Raw genomic sequence first — 22226 nt, 5'->3', positions numbered from 1 at the left:
GGCGGGGATCCAGCAGAAGATCTTGCGGAGCATGCGGAGGGTGAGGAAGCAGGCGGAGGACACGGCGTTGACTTGCTTGGTCATGGTGAGAAGGGGGTCCAAGATGAAGCCGAGGTTGCGGGCGTGGCCTGTGGGGGTCAGTGCGGTGCCGAGGGCCGTGGGCCACCAGGAGTCGTCCCAGGCGGACGGGGTGTTGCCGAGGATGAGGACTTCCGTTTTGTCAGAGTTCAGCTTTAGGCGGCTGAGCCTCATCCAATCTGCGACGTCCTTCATACCCTCTTGTAGGTTGGTCTTGGCGCTGGCGGGGTCCTTGGTGAGGGAGAGTATAAGTTGGGTGTCGTCGGCGTAGGAGGTGATGATGATGTCGTGCTTGCGTACGATGTTGGCGAGGGGGCTCATGTAGACATTGAAGAGTGTCGGGCTGAGCGATGAGCCTTGAGGTACGCCGCAGATGATCTCGGTGGGGTCTGAGCGAAACGGTGGGAGGTAAACTCTTTGGGAACGGTTTGAGAGGAAGGAGGCGATCCAGTCCAGGGCCTGGCCTTTGATCCCGGTGGAGCGGAGGCGGGTGATTAGGGTGCGGTGACAGACGGTGTCGAAGGCCGCCGAGAGGTCGAGGAGGATGAGGGCGACTGTTTCACCGTTGTCCATCAGGGTTCTGATGTCGTCTGTGACTGAGATGAGGGCGGTTTCCATGCTGTGGTTGGTTCGGAATCCGGTTTGTGAAGGGTCGAGCAGGTTGTTGTTTTCCAGGAAGGTGGTCAGCTGTTTGTTGACGGTCTTCTTTATTACCTTGGCTGGGAAAGGCAGGAGAGAGATGGGGCGGAAGTTTTTCAGGTCGCTCGGGTCAGCCGTAGGTTTCTTTAGGAGGGCGTTGACTTCGGCGTGTTTCCAGCATTCGGGGAAGGTAGCAGAAGAAAAAGAAGAGTTGATGACGGCCTGGAGGTGCGGGCGATGATGTCGTCGGCTTTATTAAAGATGAAGTGAGGGCAGGGGTCCGAAGGGGCGCCGGAGTGGATAGAGTTCATGATGGATTTGGTTTCTTCAGTGTTGATGTGGGTCCAGTTTTTGAGGGTGAAGGCCGGGGGTGCGGGTTCGGTGATGTTAGGTTGGGTCTGGTGTCCGAAGCTGATCTTGCGGTGGAAGAAGGTGGCGAGGGATTCGCACAAATCCTGTGAGGGCGTGACGGCGTTTGCATTGGGGTTGGAGAACTCCTTGACGATGCTGAAAAGTTCTCTGCTGTTGTGGCTGTTTTTGTCCAGTCTGTCGGTGAAGAAGTTCCTTTTGGCAGCGTGGATCAGGTGGTGGTGTTCGCGGGTAGCGTTCTTGAGGGCGGTCATGTTGTCAGTGGTGTGGTCCTTGCGCCAGGCCTTCTCGAGGGTGCGACAAGTTTTCTTTGATTCTTTGAGGGTGTCAGAGAACCAGAGAGGTTTTTTGGTGTTGGTCTGTCGATGTGTGCGTTTGAGGGGAGCAAGGTTGTCTGCGCAGTTGGAGATCCAGTTTGTGAGGCTGAGGGCTGCGTCGTTGGGGTCGGTGGTGAGGGTGGGTTGGTTGGCGGCGAGGAGTTGCTCTTCGGGGATCTTGTTCCACTGTCGACGAGGGATGGGTTGAGTGCGGAGGTGGCGGGTCTCGCGTCGGAATGTGAAGTGGACACAGCTGTGGTCGGTCCAGTGTAGAGCGGAGGTGTGGCTGAAGAAGATGTGTTTGCTGGCGGAGAAGATAGGGTCGAGCGTGTGTCCGGCGATGTGGGTGGCGGTGTTCACCAGTTGCTTGAGGCTGAGGTTGGCGAGGTTGTCGAGCAGGGCGGTGGTGTTGGGGTCGTTGTTCTGTTCCAGATGGAAGTTGAGGTCGCCTAGGAGGATGTAGTCCGGCGAGGCAAGGGCGTGCGGGGAGATGAAGTCGGCGATGGCGTCGCTGAAAGGGGCGCGCGGTCCGGGGGGATGGTAGACGAGGGATCCTCTGAGGGTGGCCCTGGGGTCGGTGCGAATTTGAAAATGCAGATGTTCAGCGGCGAGAGGGGTGTCTTCGGTGGAGGTGGTGACGCTGATGGAGTCTTTGAAGACGATGGCGATGCCTCCTCCTACTTGGTTGGTGCGGTCTTTTCTGGAGATCTTGTAGCCTTCGGGGATGGCAGTGGCGATGTCTGGAGCTGATGAGGCGTTCATCCAGGTTACCGTGATGAAGGCGACGTCCGGAGCTGTGGAGTCCAGGAGGTCCCAGAGTTCAACAGCGTGCTTGTGGACAGAGCGAGCGTTGACCAGGATGCACTTGAGGTGGTTGATGGCGCGTGGGCTGGTGGTCGTGGTAGTTGCGTGGTGGAAGATGCGTTTGCAGGAGTTACAGGCGAAGGGTCCATGGGTGCGCTTGGCGTGGGCTTGGAAGCAGGTGTTGGAGCGCCCGGGGTTGAGGGCGTGGAGGGTGGTGGGGTCGTAGCGGGTCAGCGGGGTAGGGGAGGGCTGGGGACCAGGGGTCGTGGCGCTGGGCGCGGGCCAGGCGCGGACGGGCGCAGACGGGCTTGCCTCTGGCGCGCCCACTGCGCGGTCGTGCAGCGGCCGCCATAAGAGGGAGGAGGGGGGGGGAGGGGTCAGCTGGGGGCGAATGGGAGCTGGGGGGTGGGGGCGTGCAGGAGGTCGCGGCGGGAAAGCGCGAGGGAGGGGGGACAGGTAGAGTGAGAAAAGCTGGGGGAGGGGGGTTTAAGGGTGGAGGGGGGTGAGTGTTAGAGTTTTAGGAGAATAGGGAGATAGATAGGAGTAGGGTTGAAAAGATAGGGGGGGTGGTAGAGATGGGTGAGGGTGAGAGGTAGAGTGAGAGGATAGGGAGATAGGTAACAGAGGGGGTGGAGGGACGGGGGGAGAGATAGGGAAATAGATAGATGGAGAGCTAGGTGGAGAGATAGAAAAATAGGTAGATAGGAGGAGGGGGTGAGTGAGGGAGTTAGGTGGAGAGATAGGTAGAGGAGTGAGGGAGGCAGGTAGCGAAAGGGTAGATGTGGGTGATAGTGACAGATAGGTGGAGAGATAGAGGGGGGTGAGGCAGGAGCAGGAGGGCAGAGACAGGGGCGGGAAGAGACAGGAGTCGGAGAGGACCAAAGAACAGAAGAAGCGAAGAACACAGAAGACCGGAAGAACACAGAAGAACCAAAGAATACAGAAGAACAGAAGAGAAGAACACAGAAGCAAAGAACACAGAAGAGCGGAAGAACACAGAAGAACAGAAGAGAAGGACACAGAAGACCGGAAGAACACAGAAGAACAATATATACGTTTTATAACAATGTTTTGGTCTCCAGTTAAATTCTTGTAAGTAAAATTGTTAGATACACCAAAGTGCTGGCACTGTAAAACTACTACAGGGGATTTACAGCATATACTATATACCTGTCCTGCCACTTTTCAATTTTGGTCTGATGTTTGGAATATTATTGCTCAGTTATTTAAAATCCAAGTACCTTCATCATTTCCTGTATTAATCTAAAATATTATGCTTTTAGAACTGTATTGTTTCCTGATGATTGTAAGATTTCTCACTTCCTTATTTCTACTGCAATTAAATCAATTACTTCAAGAATGTAATACTACTATTGGCTAATGCTTGATGGGAATGGATTGTTTTCCTGCGACATGGACATTCCTCATTAGTATGTACTTGTAAAGACTGTTCTGTGCTTATGTATAGTATGTGGCATTCTTTGGTCTCATATATAACACCAGTAACGTATTATAAGCTATATACTATTTTAATATTTTCTTATAGTATCCCTTCTTTGTTTTCATTTCCTTGTTTCTATTTGATAATTGGACTGTTTAAATACATTTGTGTAAGTTAAGTTGTTGTTCACATATTTCTAATGTATTTGCCCCCATATTTTATTCCTTACAGCCATGGTAACATTTGTGTACAGTTTCCACTCTGTATTATACTTCAATGTAATAAATGTATATATATATATATATATATATATATATATATATAAAAAATGTTATGTTCTAGGAAGCGACAGGTGATGATCTTTATGTGTGAAATGCACGCTTAATATAAAGTGAAGAAACAGCTACTATGTTTAAACACACAATCACATATTTCTTTAGGTGTAACATGTGCATTTAACAAAAGTATATTACAGCGACCTGAACATGAAATGTTTAGGGAGTTTGTTTGCCACTGTTTAATAGATTCCATAACAGCCTTCAGTTCCTAAAAAAATTGTGAGTTTCCGTTTTGTTTGGAATCTTTTTATTGTGTTTATATCAACCATAAAAAGACAGGAAATATAGAGGTTCTGCTTTCCCAGTACATAGAGTGGGTATTTTCGCCATAAAGTACAAAGACCCCCAAAGAGTATATTCCCTACAGTCCTCCTCCATTACAGATATGGAACTGGGCTCACCAATCTAAATGGAATGCTATAGGCAGAGGCACAGCATAGAGGCTTTATCCATCACTTCAAGCTCACTTGGTTTTCTGGGTCATTGTACTGTTTAACGGGTCATGAGTGATATACCACTTGGCCCAAGGTAAGGAGAAAAGGCCTATGTGCAAACCACTGCAAGGTTTAGTTAAATATTTGGAGTACCTTCAGCTGAGGAGGCGAAAAACAAGGAGGTTACAGTTTAGCAAACTACTGAATCTGAGAAGACCACCTCAATGTGGATTTGTGCTAATATGTATAGCAGTGCCCATTCACATGTTTTTCCCCTCCAGTTGTGCCAGTTTAATGCCCAGGATTGAAGATGGTGGGTCGGCAGGGACCGGGTGTGCTAAAAAAATCTTTATTGTGCCCTAGGACATCTTCAGAGTAGACCTGGATGCCCCTACATGACCACCATAAGTGGAGGAAAGGGCCTTCTTCTCACCACATCTCCAGCAGGAGGCAGAGGTGGAGGGAAAAAGGTGGTGCAGGGTGTGTATGCATCATATACCACATGTACATTGCCTTATAGGCCGACTGTCTGTTGGAGAGCCTTAGGAATATCAGATCACAGAGTTTCCAATACCTCATCTAGAAGCGGACTCTGTAGGTTTCCCGCCCAACTCCATTGATATCGCCATCTTCTGGTGGGCTTCTTGAGTTGTAAGACCCAATAGATATTGTAGACTAGACCCTTGGTGCCTGAATGGGCTTGAATTAGCTTTTTGAAGCGGTTAGAAGTCTAGTGGCTGTCCTTGTATTAGTAAGGTGGAAAGTGCAGTGCAGAAGTTGGTATCAGGACCTATGCTGAGTGAAGGGCTTTATCTTGCCTTGTGGGAACATTCAGTCAATGTTCTGCATTCCCTCGTCTCTCATTGATTAAAGCTATTCCCTCTCACAGCAGGTGTGAATGTACACGTGTGTTTAGAGATGGGAAAGTAGTCAAGCCTCCATTCTCTGCGATGAAGTCCCGCACTTCCAGGATTGTTTTCACTGGGACCACCAGGAGTGTGTATTTTGGGGGTGCAGGACTCTTCCTGAACAGACCATGACACACAATGAATGACCAACTACACGCCCTGTCCATTTACAGCCATTTTGTCTCGCTCTCTCTGACAATCAATTTGGAAATGATGTGGAGGTGTGCAGCCCTATAGTACCAGAGAAGATCTGAGCAAGCTAGGCCCCCCCCTTTTCCTGTGTCCCATCAAGATCTTTTTTGATATATATAGGGTCTTCTGCCCTTAATGCAAACACCATTAGGTGGTTTGCAAGGTCCATATGTCCTGTGTCAGGATGCTCACTAGAAGTGATTGGAAGACATACAGGATCAGTATGCTGATTTTGAGTGTGTTTATGTGGCCTTTTCATGATAAGTATAGGGGCTTCTACCTCCTCAAGTCCTCCTCACAAATGTGCTTCTAGAAAAGCTGACCAATTGACTGTTCGGTATCCTATAACCCTAAGCAGTAACGTTTAGTAGCAGATATCAAAGGAAATGTTTCTCTCGGGGAAATAGGGAATTCCATTGCAGTTAGGTTTCCATCTCAAAAGAGCCAATATGTTCAAAATGACTGAATTTAAATTCCAAGACTGATTCAAGTTGTTCTAACTCCAACAGCTGTCCTCAATAGGGGTTCTGTAACACCTTTGTGTGAACAGTGACCCTGCAGAGGCTCAAACCCACCTGGTTGGATATCCACAAAATCAACCAAATAGTTCACATTACATGCAAAGTTCCATCACATGTATGCTATCATATTTGTGGGAAATCTATCCTATGATCACAAAATTGCTGACTTTTTGGTACAAGTGTGAAAATAATTTTATTTTTCTAGATTAATCAATTAAAAACAATAATCTTATATGTGTTTCATACTATTTGTAAAACTATTTGTATTGTACATGAAAGGCTCATTTCTTTCCAACTAAGTACAATTCTGTGTCCACAGAATTTGGAAAGATTTTAATGGAACAGCCAACACGTTTCACAACAGGAGTCCACCACTTCTTAATGGCCAACTGTAATCCCACGAAAGGTTACAGTATTTTTCAAAACGTGTTCTTTATTGGTTTCACCATTCTTACGCCAGAGTTGTAACAACTTCATATACCTTCAACCTTTATTTCCAAGCAGCTCAAATTTCTTGCTATTTTAACTAATCTGGATGACAGTTTTACAGTGCTTCCAAAGAACTAATCAATACAGCCCCAAAATAGGACAAAATCTTTGCACATGGCAAAGACTGGTTTCTTCACACAAACAGCGTGGTAGAGGAGAGGTCTTTTCAGGTATAGGTATCTTCATGCATCCAACAAAAACACGTATGTTAACTTGCTCGTCAGCTTTCTGGTAATGGCCCCTATGCCCATGTAAGTTTCATGATCTCTCACTAGGCAGAGGTCAAGGTCACACTAAAATCGTTCCCTGCCACAGTCTCCCCCTTTAAGGTCACCAGCATGTCACGTATCCTCTCTTGGATGAATGATTCCCGAGCCATGTTCAGGGAACATTGTTTGGAAACATAGGGGCTATTGTGCAGCATGAAATGGATACTATATCACTGTCCGAATTGCTCTTTTTGACTTTGATCTTCTTTCACCCATGTGTTTCTTGCATAATTTTGCCACCCCTGCAGTCTTTTTGCTAGCTGTAGCCCAATAATGATTTGGATAATTCCTATGCTGCATTATTGTATTGTAATCGTATTTATATAGCGCTTACTACTCCTGACGAGGCGTCGAAGCGCTTATCGGTGAGTAGCACGCTACTCTGGAACCCAACAAGAATTAGTGATGGATTAGTATCGGGAAATAATGAGTACAGTTTTAGTATTATTATGAGTTAATTTGAGCTGCGGATATTAGAGTTTGTTAGTTAGATTGACTGGACTAATGGAGTGGTGGAGGAGGAAAGAAATCCAGAAGTGCTAATTGGGAATATTTCCTTAATTTACTCAACCCAAAGGCTTGGGATGAGTAAAGGGGGATGGAGGAGGGAAGAGTAAGTGGAAGGGTTAGGGAGAGCATAGTAGCAGGGTGAGATAAATGCGGGAGAATTTAGTAGGGTTGTGTGGGAGGTCACGGTAGTAAAGTGAGGTTTGGTGAGTTAGATGTGGAAGCGGGGGGAAGAGCTTAGGCAGAGTTATTTAGGAGATGAAAGTAGTAGAAAGGATTTGGGATGAGTCAGAGTGAGAAAGGAGGATAGTTTGATAGAGACATGACATATGATGATGGGTAGATAAGTGTGATAAGATGAGAGCAGGAATTCCTAGATATCTAGTATAGCAACCCACCCAGGAGCCATGCAATGACCTACGAACATACCAAGCACAGAAACAACATTTACACACATATACATATATATATATATATATATATATATATATATACACATACACATACAAACACACATGAATACACACACATATGCACATACAATACATAATTAGAACCATGGGTAAAATATACTTAGTCAAACAGGTTTAAAGAGTGTGTGTGTATTTTATTGTTGTGACATAGTAGCGATACATATTTTCTAAAGAACTATACATAACTAGAAATATACACAGAATCTGAAAAATATATTTATCAATATAGGCCTATGCAGTCCATAGTTGTTTGAATATGGTGGTTATGAAGGAAAGAGCCAACTCTTGAGTAGTTTTCTGAAGACAAGAAAGTTATCTGTGGCTCTTATAGTTATCTGTGGCTCATATATTATGAGCTGATTACATCGCTGCAGATGTGTTTCTTGTAGAAACACAACATCAGGTCCTGTTTGCCTATGTCTCCAGACCTGACATCCCTTACTAGGAAAGTTTAGGCCTTTTATGTTAACGTATAATAAATTGAATGGTTGCTTCATGAGTAGTGCTGCAACCCCGTCCATCAGGGATCTCGGTTGCCATTCAATGTCTTCAGAAAACCTCCTTTCTCTGGAAGAACATGGAGAACAATAAAGGAAACAAGCCCATTCAACTGAACAACCCAATTTCTGCCTCCACACTTTCAAGAGGTCGGTATTTAACAATCTCAGTTGTCTCCTCCTCTCATTGGTGGAGCCAGCCAATCTGGTTGGGTTCTAAACTGAGGTAGGAGAATTACCCTTCCTACCATCAACAGAGAGCCCAGGACTATGACCTGCCTCCACTCCACTTCACTGAGACATACGTGTGCCCCCTTCAACCACCAGACACTCATCATCATGTGTTAAACAGGAATCTTCCTGAGGGTTTCAGACATTCGTGGTGGCTGCAGGTTTAGCGTTCTCTTCTTTGACCTCTCGGATCAGCCTTAGCTATTGCACCACTTCATCTCTCACTTTTGCCAGGTTTTTTGTGTGTTGCTTTATATGTCTCTTCCTGGTCTGCACTATCTGCTAAATTGGGCAAAAGAAATTGTTGCATTGTGAAGGAGTATTGCTTTTCTGTCTCTCTTCATCACCTCCCAGGAAAAAGAGGATTTGTTTCTGCCAGAAGGAGAGTGGAGAAATGTGTTTGGCTTTCTATGAAACAGAAGAAAGAAGTGATGCCCTCACTTATAGGGGGCTTTCTGCTCTCTCCTCTGTTGTGGGTTGGAAGCCTCATCGTTTTCAGAATGCGATCGCCGACCACTACGAAAAAAGCTGTAATTTATGGCCTGAAAGTTCACTTTGTCTTTCATTCTTATTTTCTGTATGATCATTTCCTTGTCCACAAAGTAGTGTACCCTCGTCAGTGTACCCTTGTTGTTTCTCATGTTGACTTAGTGGGTGTGATCGAGCTTTAATGGGTAAGCATCTGGCATACCTTGGACCAACTGCAGTAGATGTCTCATGAAGTCTTGGATGTTGATGCCTTCAGCTCCTGTGAGACCCTCCCTGATCATGATGTTGTTTCACCAGGAGTGGTCCCTCTTGTCTTAAAGTGTGATGTTTTCTCCCTACTGCCTGTTTCTTCATAGTAATGAGAGACCCTGATTGCTCTTTGTGTGTTGGGCAACAGTGGACTTGCCAGCAAACTGCTTCAGGGGACTCTGTATGCAAAACCCCTCCACCCACAGCCTGCTAACTTTTGTGCACACACACTCAGTGTGACTCTTCTCCAACATGGCTGTTTGCAAGGCCCTAGCTGGGAAGCCTCTTCTAACTTCTCTTTCCAACCTGTGACCTACTCAGCCATCTGTTTTGTGGACTAGCCAGCAACCACCAGAGCCTCATCGCAGACTGTGTCCTGCCTCTTGCTATGGTCATCGAGTTCTGCTTGTTTGCCACCATGCACCTCATTCTCCGGTGCTGCTTTTGGACTCCCGTAGGCAGGGGAGGGCACATACAGATGCTGATGCTGGGCTTAATTGGCTTGACAGAAGCGGGTCCGAAAGCAGACACATTCTACTCCATGTCTTGCTTGACCAAGAGTTTTCTTGAATTAAAGAGAATACATGCTAATGTCGCAGACCCTAATAAACTTTTGAATGGCTTACATTTGTGGCCTGTTTTTGCAGATCCATGTAGTTCCTTTTATATAATCTGAAATAAAGTTTAAGGCTCGGTATCTAAATGTAATCTGTATTGATAAAGTACACATAAACTTTAAAGCCTTTTTATCATTAGACATCGATATTTTAGCTTTGGTTTTACACATACGCAGTTGTCAAAGAAGAATTAGAATTATTCACTGAAGGTACACATTTTTTTGCAACGATAGAACCCTGATTTAAAATCTATATATCTTAAATGGCACTTAAACTGTAATGTTTAAGCATTTGGTGAAGATCAAAGACAGGAATGTTTAAAGACATTTAGGAGGGTCAGGCATATTAAAACATACCTAGCCACAGAAGGCTTAAAAATGAAGGGTAGAATGCACCTCAGTGAAATGTATTCACCAATATCATGTCTTTAAAAACCTCTTGGAAGCAGACAAGAGGTGAGAGTGCCTTGTGTAGCCACTTACAACTTAGAACTGAGCAGGATCAGGTGTGCAGCAGGAGTGGAAGTGTGCCTGGGCGTAGACGGCATGCACCACGCTTATTTTAAACACCTCCCCTCTATCCAAAAGCTTCATCAGATTTGTCTTTAGAGAGCATGTTATGTCTGAAATTGTATAAAGGCCATATATGAATGTACACCTGAGGTAATCAAGGCTTCCGTTTCTTGAAGATTTAATCTATTTTATTAAGTATAAGTCCTATATATAGAAACCTCATCCTGTCAGCAAGACCTTCCACTCCAACTGCCACAAGTGAGGCTCCTTGTTAGGTTCTTCACATTCTATATTCCACATTCTTAGAACGGTCTTGTTCACAGCAATTAGAGCTTTCAATACAAACAAGTATATGTACAGTGCTTATCAACAAGTAATTTGGTACAACAATAAGAGTACAATACCACATCACCTCCCTTACAATACAGACAAAAACATAGTATCATTGGACACAAGAAAACAAATAAAATTATACATAGTCTCTTAGTTTCTCTGGTCTCCGTGTTGATCTTACAGGTCTGAAACCCACCTTCTTTGTAGCATCAACATGAGACCTACCATCAATTACTTCTGGAGTACTTGCCTCCTGAGTGACAGATTTAAAAAACTCCTCTGATCTATTGATACCACATTTTGCCACTCTGTTTAAATTCCATATCTTATGATCATTTGTCTTTATTGCATTTTTTAAAAGTTTCAAAACCTTAAATGGACCTATGAATTTGTTATGTGTTTTCTCCCCTCTAGGAGATTTTATCTTTACCCAATCTCCAACATTTATTCTAGTTTCTTTTACACTTTTGTGCGCATCATACCATTTTTTCCTTAGATTTTTTTTTCTTGTTCTTTATTCCTCCATCCATTCACGTCCCTGCAAAAAGGATCCATACCCAAACGTTTCTCTTGTACCCAACCAGGAGCTACCTCATGACAAGGTAACCTTCCCTTAAATAAGCGAAAGGGTGTCACCCCTGTGGATGAGTGTGGAGTCAAGCGATATTCCCGTACTTTTTTTTTTATTTCGCTCTCCCACTTACTACCTTGTCTTTGTGCCAATTGTATACTTTCTTTGAGTACCTTGATGAAGCGTTCTACTACCCCATTGGATTCAGGATGGTATAAAGCTGCCCTTTTATGTTTAATCCCTCTATCCTTTAGAAAGGATTCTGTAGCATTTGACTTAAATTGGACCCCATTGTCTGTAAGGACAGAAGAGGGAAACCCTTCCCTCTCAAAAAGTTCCTCTAAAAAGGCAATTACATCCTTAGATTCCACTGAACTTACTATCTTTATCTCTGGCCATCTTGAATACATATCAATAGAAACTAGTACATACCTGTCTACTGAGCCCAACCTCACTGGCCCCAAAATATCTAAGGCTATATCCATCCAAGGTCCTAAGGCATCCTCCCTTATCACCATGGGTTGTGTTCTACATTTTAAGACTTTGTCTGATTGAACACAAGAGCGACATTCCCTTACCTCTCTCTCTACCAGAGTATCCATTGCAGGCCACCAATAAGTACATCTAAGCCTTTCTTTGGTTTTTGAAATACCCATATGACTAGAATGAGCATGTGTCAATAATTTCTTCCTCAAAGAAAGAGGAGGAATCAACTTACTACCTCTAACTAAAATATCATCCCAAATCGCTAACTCATCCTTTACTTGCCAGAAAGGCATCAAGTTTTCCCCATAACTGCCTTTAACACCCCAACCATTTCTAGTACATTCCATCACTTTTTGTAAGGTGATATCTTTCTGTAGTTCTTCTCTCCATTCTGATTCTTGAATAACAGCATTCGTTACCAAACATACTCTAATGTCCTGATCAAAGTCATCACTAAACAAGCATTCATCATCAACACTATCATGCTCACTCTCTATTTCTTCAGAGAGATAGGGCTTACATAGTCTAGAGAGACAATCAGCTTGTATGTTGAGTACCCCTGGTATGTAAACTACTGTATAGTCAAACTCTTGTAAGGCCACAACCCATTTGCGAATGCGGTGTGAGACTAAATCAATTCCCTTGTTCTTGAAAACTTCCTTTAGAGGCTTATGATCCGTGATGACTTCAAAGTTACAGCCCCACAAACATTTTCTCAATTTTCTTATTGCCCAATAAACACTCAGTGCTTCCTTTTCAATAACAGAATAATTGAGTTCTGCTCCTTTCAAACTTCTAGATAAAAATAAAATTGTCCTATCAACGCCTTCAGCACTTTGCATCAACACCGCAACAATGCCTTTGGAGCTGGCATCACACATCAATTTGATTTCATCATTTGGATCATAACTCCCTAAATCAACTGCACTGTGTAATAAACGTTTAATATCATGAAACTCATTTGAACATTGGTCATTCCATGAGAACTCACTACCCTTCTTCAATAAACTTCTCATGTTCCTTGTTCTCTCACCAAATTTTGATACAAATTTATTATAAAATTCAGCCATACCAAGAAACTTTATTAGTTCCTCTTTGTTTTCTGGAGTTGGCATATTTATGATCGTGTTAACTAAAGCCGATTTGGGGCGAATCCCTTTTCCCGAGATCTCATGTCCCAAATATTCAATAGTAGAGGTGTTAAATTTGCATTTTTCAAATTTCAGAGTTAGACCTGAACTTTCCAAACGATGCAAAACCGTTTCCAAACACTTATTGTGTTTAATTAAGTCATTGCCAAATACTAAAATATCATCCTGATAGATCTTAATACCTTCCACCCCTCTTAACACCTTTTCAAGTGCTCTTTGAAATACAGATGCTGCTGAGATTAAGCCAAAAGGCATCCTGAGATACTTGAAGGTACCAAAAGGGGTAATGAAAGTTGTAAGATCTTGAGAAGAAGGATGTAATTCTATCTGATGATATGCAGAGGAAAGATCAAGAGTAGAAAAGTGCTTAGCTCCATTAAGAGAGCACAGCATTTCATTAATGTTGGGAAGAGGATGATGATCCACTACCACAGCTTTATTTAATTCTCTGAGATCCACACAAAGTCTTACCTCTCCGTTAGCCTTTTTTGTCATGACTACCGGGACTACCCATTCAGAAGCCTCAACTTCTTGAATGATACCATTAGAGAGTAACCTATCTATCTCTTCTTTCATTTTATGTCTAACAGTGAAAGGGACTGACCTTAACTTTGCTACTTTGGGTTGAGTACCAGGTTTCAAACTAATCTTAATTTGAAAATCATTCAGACAGCCAATTTGTTTTCTAAAAACTCCAGGGAATTTTCCTATCCATGTTTTCCCTTGTTCTTCGACTTGGTCAAGAGTGAAGGAATCTTTAAGAAGTACAGGTGGATCCTCATTCGGGTCAAGATAAACCCGCAAGTCACGTTGGTGAAACCAGCTTATCAAGGAATCTCCTTTCAATGATACAAACACTTTTGCTGGTATTACACGTTCTTTGAACTCAATTGTACCCCAAAAGTACCCAAGTAGTTTGATTGGCACACCCCCGTAGCCTTTGGGAGAAATGTCCGGTTTTTGTAAGCTTAGTTTCGTCTTTAAGTGTTGATCATAAAAGCTCTTAGGGACTAAGGTTATTTTAGCACCAGAATCAAACAAAACTTTCACTCTTTCATCATTCACTAAAATAGTCTCAAGAGGACAATTCAAGGTACACCCCTTCTGCAATATATCTATTTCATTCACCAAATCTATTTCATCAGCCGTATCTTGATAATCCACTTCACTAACTTCCTTAATACCCATCTTTGACTTGCAACACTTTGTTAAGTGACCCTTCTTGCCACATTTTTTGCACACTACCCTCCAGGCAGGACATTGCTTGTTATTAGCCATATGACCTACATTGTCACACCTAAAACATTTACCCTTAAATGCTTTTACCCCTTTAGCATCATTCCTCTCTCTAACATGTTTGAATTCTGTCTTAGTATCATTTACAGTCTTAACTGACCCCCTTTCTTCCACATCACAATTAAAGGTGGTCGCATTCTGATTTTTCAAAATTTGAACACAATTTTTAGAATGTTCACAGGCTTTAGCCATGGTAAGCACTTCATCCAAGGATGGATTGTCTTTTTGCCACATGTTTTCTCTGGCTTTTTCTAAAGAGCAACCCAACATGAATTGATCTCTTAGTCGCTCTTCATAAGAAGGCCCAAAAGAACAGTTAGTGGCCAGACCACGCAGTGCTGTGATGTATTGTTCAATTGTTTCATCTTGTCGTTGTAATCTCTTTCCAAATTGATAACGTTCTAAGACTGTGCAAATTTTTGGTAAATAATGCAAATCAAGTTTTTTTATACAAATTTCATATTCATTGAGTCCAGTGGAGTCACTGTCTGTTAACTCCGGCAAGTTTTCAAAAATGTCTTGTCCCTCTGTGCCTAAACAATGCATTAGTAAGGAAGTCTTCCTCTCAGCGCTAAGAGACGTGCCACAGACTTTAGCGTAGTTCATAAACACTTTTTTCCACTTCTGCCATTTGATAGGAGGCTCCCCCGGAGATATCAAGAAGAAAGGTGCTGCTGGCACATTTTGCATGTTGGAGTTATACTGGTATGATAGAGTTGATGTTTAAATAGAAACAGCAATATTCCAGTATTTATATCCGAATAGTAAAACAATTTCTGACATATAATTATTTTGTTGTATCCATGGAATCAAATCAAGATTTTGTAATGAGGAGTGATATTTGATGTTGCAATTGATTCTCCCCACCCTCTAAAATTATTTTCGTTTTAACTGTTCTTTAAATACAGCAAGCAGGTCTCTGTAACGTTAAACACAGCACAGCAGGCAGGCCTCTGTAGCGTCTACACGCGCTCTTTCATTGCCTTGGAGACGCGTTGATACAGTGAACACAGTGCGCGCTCAACACTGTGCGCGTGCCCCTCTATGCGGCGTGTCGACGCGCTTCCTAGTTGTCTTGAAGACTCGCCGTGTACACACAGTTCTCCGTTGTCATGGAGACGCGTCTACACCTCGTGCTTTGTGCGCGAGCGTGAATGCAGACGGACACCCACGCAGCTCTCCGTTGTCTTGGAGACGCGTCTACACCTCGCGCTTTGTGCGCGAGCACGATTTCAGTTTCTGCGCAGTGTAAAGCCAAAAATAGAAAATCCACAATCCTGGCTGAAAACTCACCAGCGATTTAGAGCTGAGATCGTTTTCATCCGTTCCTAATGTTGTGCTGGATCTTGATCGACCTGCTGCACGAAATCAGGGAAAGAGGCAGCATCCAGTTGAGGCTTCAGCTTCGTGAGTCTTTTTGAGCCTTCGTCGCCAAAATGAGGTAATCAAGGCTTCCGTTTCTTGAAGATTTAATCTATTTTATTAAGTATAAGTCCTATATATAGAAACCTCATCCTGTCAGCAAGACCTTCCACTCCAACTGCCACAAGTGAGGCTCCTTGTTAGGTTCTTCACATTCTATATTCCACATTCTTAGAACGGTCTTGTTCACAGCAATTAGAGCTTTCAATACAAACAAGTATATGTACAGTGCTTATCAACAAGTAACTTGGTACAACAATAAGAGTACAATACCACAACACCCCTTTTCAGTCTTATACTATAGCGTCCAGTTAATGCCCCAATGTCACTGTCAATTAATTAAGGGCCAGATGTACAAAGCTTTTTTGTGTTTGCAAACGGCCCGAATCGCAGAAACATTTGTATTTTACCACCCACTCAAAGTTGGTGGTAGCCCATCCACGAATGGAAAAGGGTCCCCAAGGGACCCCTTCCCCTTTCAGAATGGTTGCAAAAATATTTTTAAAGCAGGCAGTGATCCCACGGACCTATGCCTCCTCTTAAACAATTAAAAGGAAACGTTTCCTTATTATTATTTTTTAAACATCTCATTTTCTTATAAGGAAAATGGGCTGCATTTAAAAAACTAAAAAACAGACTGCCTTATTTAAAAGCAATCACAGAAATGTTGATCTGGTGACCCCATCAGGCCGCCATCCCTGAGATTTTTGCAAATCCCTATTGGTCACAAACTGAGACCTAGCTCATTAATATTCATGAGGGAGGTCTATTTGCAACCCAGTGGGAATCACAAGAAGTGTTAAACACACCTTAGTATGTTGGTGCTTGCGATTACCAAATAGTGAATTGCAAAATTTTGCTATATGGTAATCACAAAATGTTAGGAAATCTGTCCCTAAGAACCGGGCTAAATCAAGCGCTCAGTACCGAGTCTTTGGGGCGGTGTGCTTTCCTGTTATGAAATACACTGTTATGCACATGCTTTAATTGTTTACAGTAGAGAGCAGGGCTTGCAAGTGTTAAAGGGGCACAGGGATTTATTAAATGGATTTATGGCGGACCAATGCTTAATTCTTACCACTGTTTGCAGATGGGAATAGGACTAATTTTCTATCTTCAAAGAGTTGGGGTAAGGAGGAAGCAAACAATAGGAATATAGTGAAACAGGGAGACAATTAAAAAGTGAAATTAAGAGACAAGAAATTTAGGGTGGTGGAAGAAAAAGGCCTGAGGTGGAATTGGGTTTAGGCTACCTTCCTTAGTATTCGGTTGCCCCTTCATTCAGGCAGGCTCCTAAGAAAAACTTTAGAAGTGTACATTAGGAGACGGGTGTGAATCGTCCAGCATTGTCCAGAAATAGATGTGGTCATTGGAGTCAGAAAATGTACAAACAGACAGATCTTAAAGTGGCAGGGGGGTGGCTAGCCACCTGTAACTTGAAACTCAGTACTGAAGATTTTTAGTCAAATGCAAACACAGCAAATCCATTAACCCAGGATCTGCATCTCATTGAATCCCATCATGAAAAGTATGACAGTTTTAGGATTTGAAAATACAGAGTGGCACAGATATATGACTAATTTGTTTCACGTTGTCATTCATCTCAGTATAACATATACAATATTTTCTCAACCTAAGCTTTGTTTCAGAATTTGCCAGAAACCAGATGCTTCATATTACAGCAGATAAATAATGATATCTTGGGAAATGTTAATAATTGGGTGCAATAAATAGCACCTATTACAAGTTTCTGTAGAATGAAATACAGATTTAGTTGCCTACCATACCAAAATATGCATGGTATGATAAACACTGTACACTATTCCCCTATTACATTCTGGCAGGGTTGACCTGTCAAACTTTAATGAAGAATGAGATACTTAATGCACTGGCTAATTATCAGATACTCTATATATCACCTAACTAAAATTTTTGCCCCCTGTGCACATAGGTTTATACAACGGTCCAAAAACAATGACACACTTGTAATCCCTCCTCAATGTTTTGTTTATTTTAAATCTTTAAAAAAACAGGTGGAGTAAAACCTGCCCGGCCAGTTTGTATAGCCTGTTTTAATCACATTAATGCATATGTGTTTGTGTATACTATAGCTCACAGACGTGATCCGTTGAATTGGCATTGGTTTTAATTAATCATGCGAATAATAAATTTACTTATGTATCTGTGCTCCTTCCAACTGGTTCTCATTGGGATGGTTTTGAGGAACAACAAACATCGTATTATTTAATACTACCTTAATTAAAAAAATTCGCTCTATCCCTGACATTCCAATTACACGTTGATAAATCATTACTAATAAATATAATAGTGAATTGTATCTGGTTTCTTACCTTTGTATCCTGGATTCATATTCTGTTCTCTGTCTTTCAAGCTCATTTTTTAACTCCGATACTAGGCCCTGCAGAGCTCTGGAGTAGCGTGCTGGGTCTTTTGTTGCCGTCACTGGGTGGCTTTGTTCAATGCTGCTCTCACTGCTGAAACACACCTGTAACCTTTCAAAGCTGCTGTCCATACTTTTCACCTCACTCTGAGACAGAGAAGACAGCCCTGGCCAGTCTGTTTTTGTGCCCATGAAGGCCGAAGAGTCACTGCCACGGCAGGCGGGGCAGCTACTGATTGAGTCAGAAATGGAAAGTTCACAAGATGAAGAAGACCATGTGCTGCAGCCCACGCTGTGTGCGCTCAGGGACAGGCTAGAAGAAGGAACATTATCATAGGTTGAGAACCTTTGGGATGAGCCAGAATCTTTAACTCGCTCAACAGATGATGTCCTACGATGCCCCCTCAAAGAGGACAATCCATTCATCAACCAGTTTCCACTAGGTGACAGGCTTGGAATATCCAAGTTGGAGCTGCCAAACTTGGGACTCGGGGATCTTCCTCCAGTTGGTTTAAGAGCACATTTCCAACCTTGTATAGTTTGTACTTTCTTATTAGGTGTAGTTGCAGACTGAGCTGTTGCTTTATTGCCCGTCCTGGCACTGACAACTTCCATGGTTGGAGGTCTAGAGGTTAACAATTCTGGTTGGTCCGCAACAATGTCTTCAGCCCTGGAACTGTCTCTTTCTCTTTCTGAAAACCCATTGGCAGAGATGCGCTGCATCCCAGACTTCGAGTCAAGAATGAGCTCTGAGACATCAGCCTTGTTGGTAGCAAAAAGCCGCCTGTGTTCTCGGATCAACACCGTCATTAGGTGTTGAACTTGAGAGGTACCTGCAGTAGAAAGGTAAGGACACTGAGGTCATAAACAAACTTACTCTCACAGAAATGCATGTTGGCATTAAATTAAAAAACAGACAATAACAAGGTACAAGGAAGCTTAAGCAACAACAGGCCGAGTGAGTAAAACAAAAGACAGAAATCAAAAGGTTTCAGGAATAAGTTAAAGGTAAAAGATGACAAGAAAGAATAAAAATATAATGATACTAAAACGAGTAAAAATGATAGATGGACTGATATAGGATAGATACAAAAATGTCAAGGAAGGGCGGATAGGAAGAACGTAGTCAGGAAGAAAAAGTTGAAAGGTGAGGACAGTAAAGGAACCAAGGGATTATGAATATAAAGTATAGATGCTGGGTAGAAGACATTCGGGAAATATATCTAAAGAAAAAGAAAAAGAAGTTAAACAAGAAGACAATAAACCAGCTTTAATTTTCTGTCTCTGGTGATAAATGCAATGTTAAACCTTCATTAGAAAGATTAAATGAGTGTCTTTAAGCTGAGTAATAATACAATATTTTATCTGTTGTCCTACCACACCATACACTGCACCAGAAATCATTGCATAAAAAGTTATTATCATCATTTTGAATATACTGATTTTTAGACCGTTTGCCTGATTCTTGGATAAAGAAATGTGTGTTTATTTACGAACCCATCGGTTTCCTTGTCAAGGTGCTCTGCTTTTGTTTTAAGTCTTTTAGTAGAGACTATGTTTCAGTTTTACCAATGTAATATAAAGAACCTAAGGGGCACAACCAGACTGCCATTCTCCCAATGGGGCATTTCCCGATAGGCTACAGCCTAGCAGGCTACTTTCAGATTAGGATGGGTTTGCATGAGCTTATCATTCTAGATAAAGCCATGCTAGGCTCGGCCTCCTTCAGTGTTGGGCAGGTGTGGAACATTTTTGCCAGGGCTGATTTTGGTTTCCTGCCCGGCCTTGACTCTAAGTAAATTAGTGTATTTCATTTATAATTTACCAAGCCGCAGCCCTGGGTGGAAATATTATTAGGTGTGATGATAGTACATGATAAATGCTCTGATTCAAGCACTTTTGTTTTATGTCCCTAAAACCCCTTTTGTGCATGGCAGAGTCTGTGGTGAAAATAAGGGTTTCTTGTGCAAGTGTAGTTTTCTTTCAGGCTATCTAACTGATTCTTGATTTCAGGTTCCTCTTATTTTCTGCCAAAAACATGGATTTTTTTATTATTATTATTTTTTATTGTATTTTTATTTTTTCAATTTTATTTGAACATACAGCAACAGAGCAACAGAGTGTCTATACAATGACAAAAATATACTCAAGCATCAAGCATCACTCATCTATCCTCCGAAGAGGCAGATCAATGGAGAGTATCACATAATGCAAGTATTTAGGTTCCATCAACTAAAAAACTTTTTCTAGCCAATAAGGTTACTATTGGAGATACATCTCAATACTAGTATCATACTACAACACACCATAGGGCGGAAAAGACAGAGTTAGAGAGTGTGGAAGTGGGGGCAAAGCCACAGGCACCATCAAGACATACTTCTATATCAGTGAAAATAAAGCATGGCGCAACCACTCAGCAGCCCAATATTAATTCTCGGTTCGTATTTCCAGGAAATATTAACACAGCTAATTTCGTTAATGTGATTCCAGAAAAGTACTCAAAGGTGCCCAGATGTCGAGCGGGCGAGATCCCTCTGGGGCCAATTCACAAAAAACAGTTAGCTGCTCCTGACAGAACACTACGTCTCGGAGCCAATCAGATTTACCCGGAGCTCTACCTCATCCCCAGCACATTGCCACTCTGCGCTTAGCCAATAACAATAGCAGGCCCACCAATTGTTGCACATCAGGCGGCCACCCATCCACTAGTCCAAGCAGCGCCATCACAGGAGTGAGGGGCAGAACCACAGCAGTCACTTCCGTAGTCACACGTTCAACCTTCAGCCAAAAATCTCGCACCTCCCCACAGTTCCATGCTAAATGTAAAAAGTCTGCGTCTGGCATGTGGCATCTCTCACAATCAGCATTTATGCGCAGTCCTATAGCATGCAAACCTTGAGGTGTATATTATAGGCGATGTATAAATTTAAAATGGATAAGCCAAAAACATGGATCTTAAATGCCAGAATCGTATCTTTATGAATTTCAACTAATATGTACAGGCGTCATTAAATAAGTGATTAATGTAAACCCACCTTTATTTTTTATAAGTAGTAGACTTTGCCACCCCCCCTTTCCTTCTCATAGCGCAGAGCAAGGCTGATTTTATTATATTCATGTGTTGCGGAAGTTCAACGTTTGTAAGAATGATCTTACCAGTATGCATTAGAAATGTCTGCTGGCCTGTGAATGGTATACACGCTAAAGAGTTTCCTGAATGAGAAAAGCACTCAGTTTTATCAGCCTCTTGTTGCTCTGAGAGAGAAGCTTGGGGAGTGGAAGTGATTGGCTGCTCAATATGGATCTTGTCAAAGTGAGCAAGCCATCTAAGCTTCAAGTCTTTAAAAACATTCTACTATCAACTTCAGTGGCTATCCCAACCACAACACTCATAAGCAACTTCTTAACAGAAGTTTTTCCAGAAGACTTAAAATAGACACACATATACCCACTGTTAAAAACAATCACAACTCCAGTGACCACAGACTCAGAGCACACAGACAATTCCTAAGCAAACTTATAGAAAGAACAGCCTTCACCCAGAAGTCAGTTCATTGAAGACAATTCCATACTTTCTGACTTCCAAACTGGATTCTATCCAGGAAGAGGCACTGAATCAGTCCTAATCTCAATCTCTTAAAAAAAAAAAGTAGACCAGAAAAGGTTTGCAGCCCTTCTTCTCTTGGCTCTTTCAGCGGTCTTTGACACAGACACAAGTCTTGAAGAGGGAAGAATAGAGGGCACAGCTCTCACTTGGATCACTTCATACCTACACAATAGTACAAAAATTATACATACTCTTCCGTTCTCTACTAAACCATACTACATTAAAGCAGGAGTCTCTCAAGGCTCATTCATCTCACCCATGCTTTTCAACATGTACATGTAATCAGTACCATCTCTGATAAGTGGTTTTGACTTCACCTGCTATAACTACTCAGGTGGCATGTAGATACTTCTGAAATTGGAAAGCCTAAAGGACATTGGAACATCAAAAATCTTCTGGTACCTCCGGACCATTGACCAATAGATGACATGGAGCCACCTCAAATTGAATGCCTCTAAACCTGAAATAGTCACCTGTGACGACTAGAAAATCTACAATCCTCTCTGTGTCTGGCCTGATGACCTAAGACCACCACTAAAAACACCAAAGGAGGTAAGAACCCTCAGAATTACCTTAAACGCTGAG

General features: G+C 42.5%; 1 protein-coding gene across 3 annotated transcripts in view; it reads right to left on the bottom strand.

Annotated features, from left to right (window-relative positions):
* ARHGAP22 (Rho GTPase activating protein 22) overlaps nucleotides 1–22226 on the bottom strand; it is a 466096-nt gene that overhangs the window by 10964 nt on the left and 432906 nt on the right. For all 3 annotated transcript variants that reach the window (XM_069240887.1, XM_069240888.1, XM_069240889.1), the window contains one exon: nucleotides 17985–18867. In XM_069240887.1, coding sequence (XP_069096988.1) covers nucleotides 17985–18867 — 883 coding nt within the window. The remainder of the gene's footprint in view (nucleotides 1–17984; nucleotides 18868–22226) is intronic.

This window comes from Pleurodeles waltl, chromosome 6 (assembly GCF_031143425.1).
Source record: "Pleurodeles waltl isolate 20211129_DDA chromosome 6, aPleWal1.hap1.20221129, whole genome shotgun sequence".
NCBI lineage: Eukaryota > Metazoa > Chordata > Amphibia > Caudata > Salamandridae > Pleurodeles > Pleurodeles waltl.
Note: the sequence above shows the minus strand (reverse complement) of the source record. Positions and strands in the feature narration are given on the sequence as shown.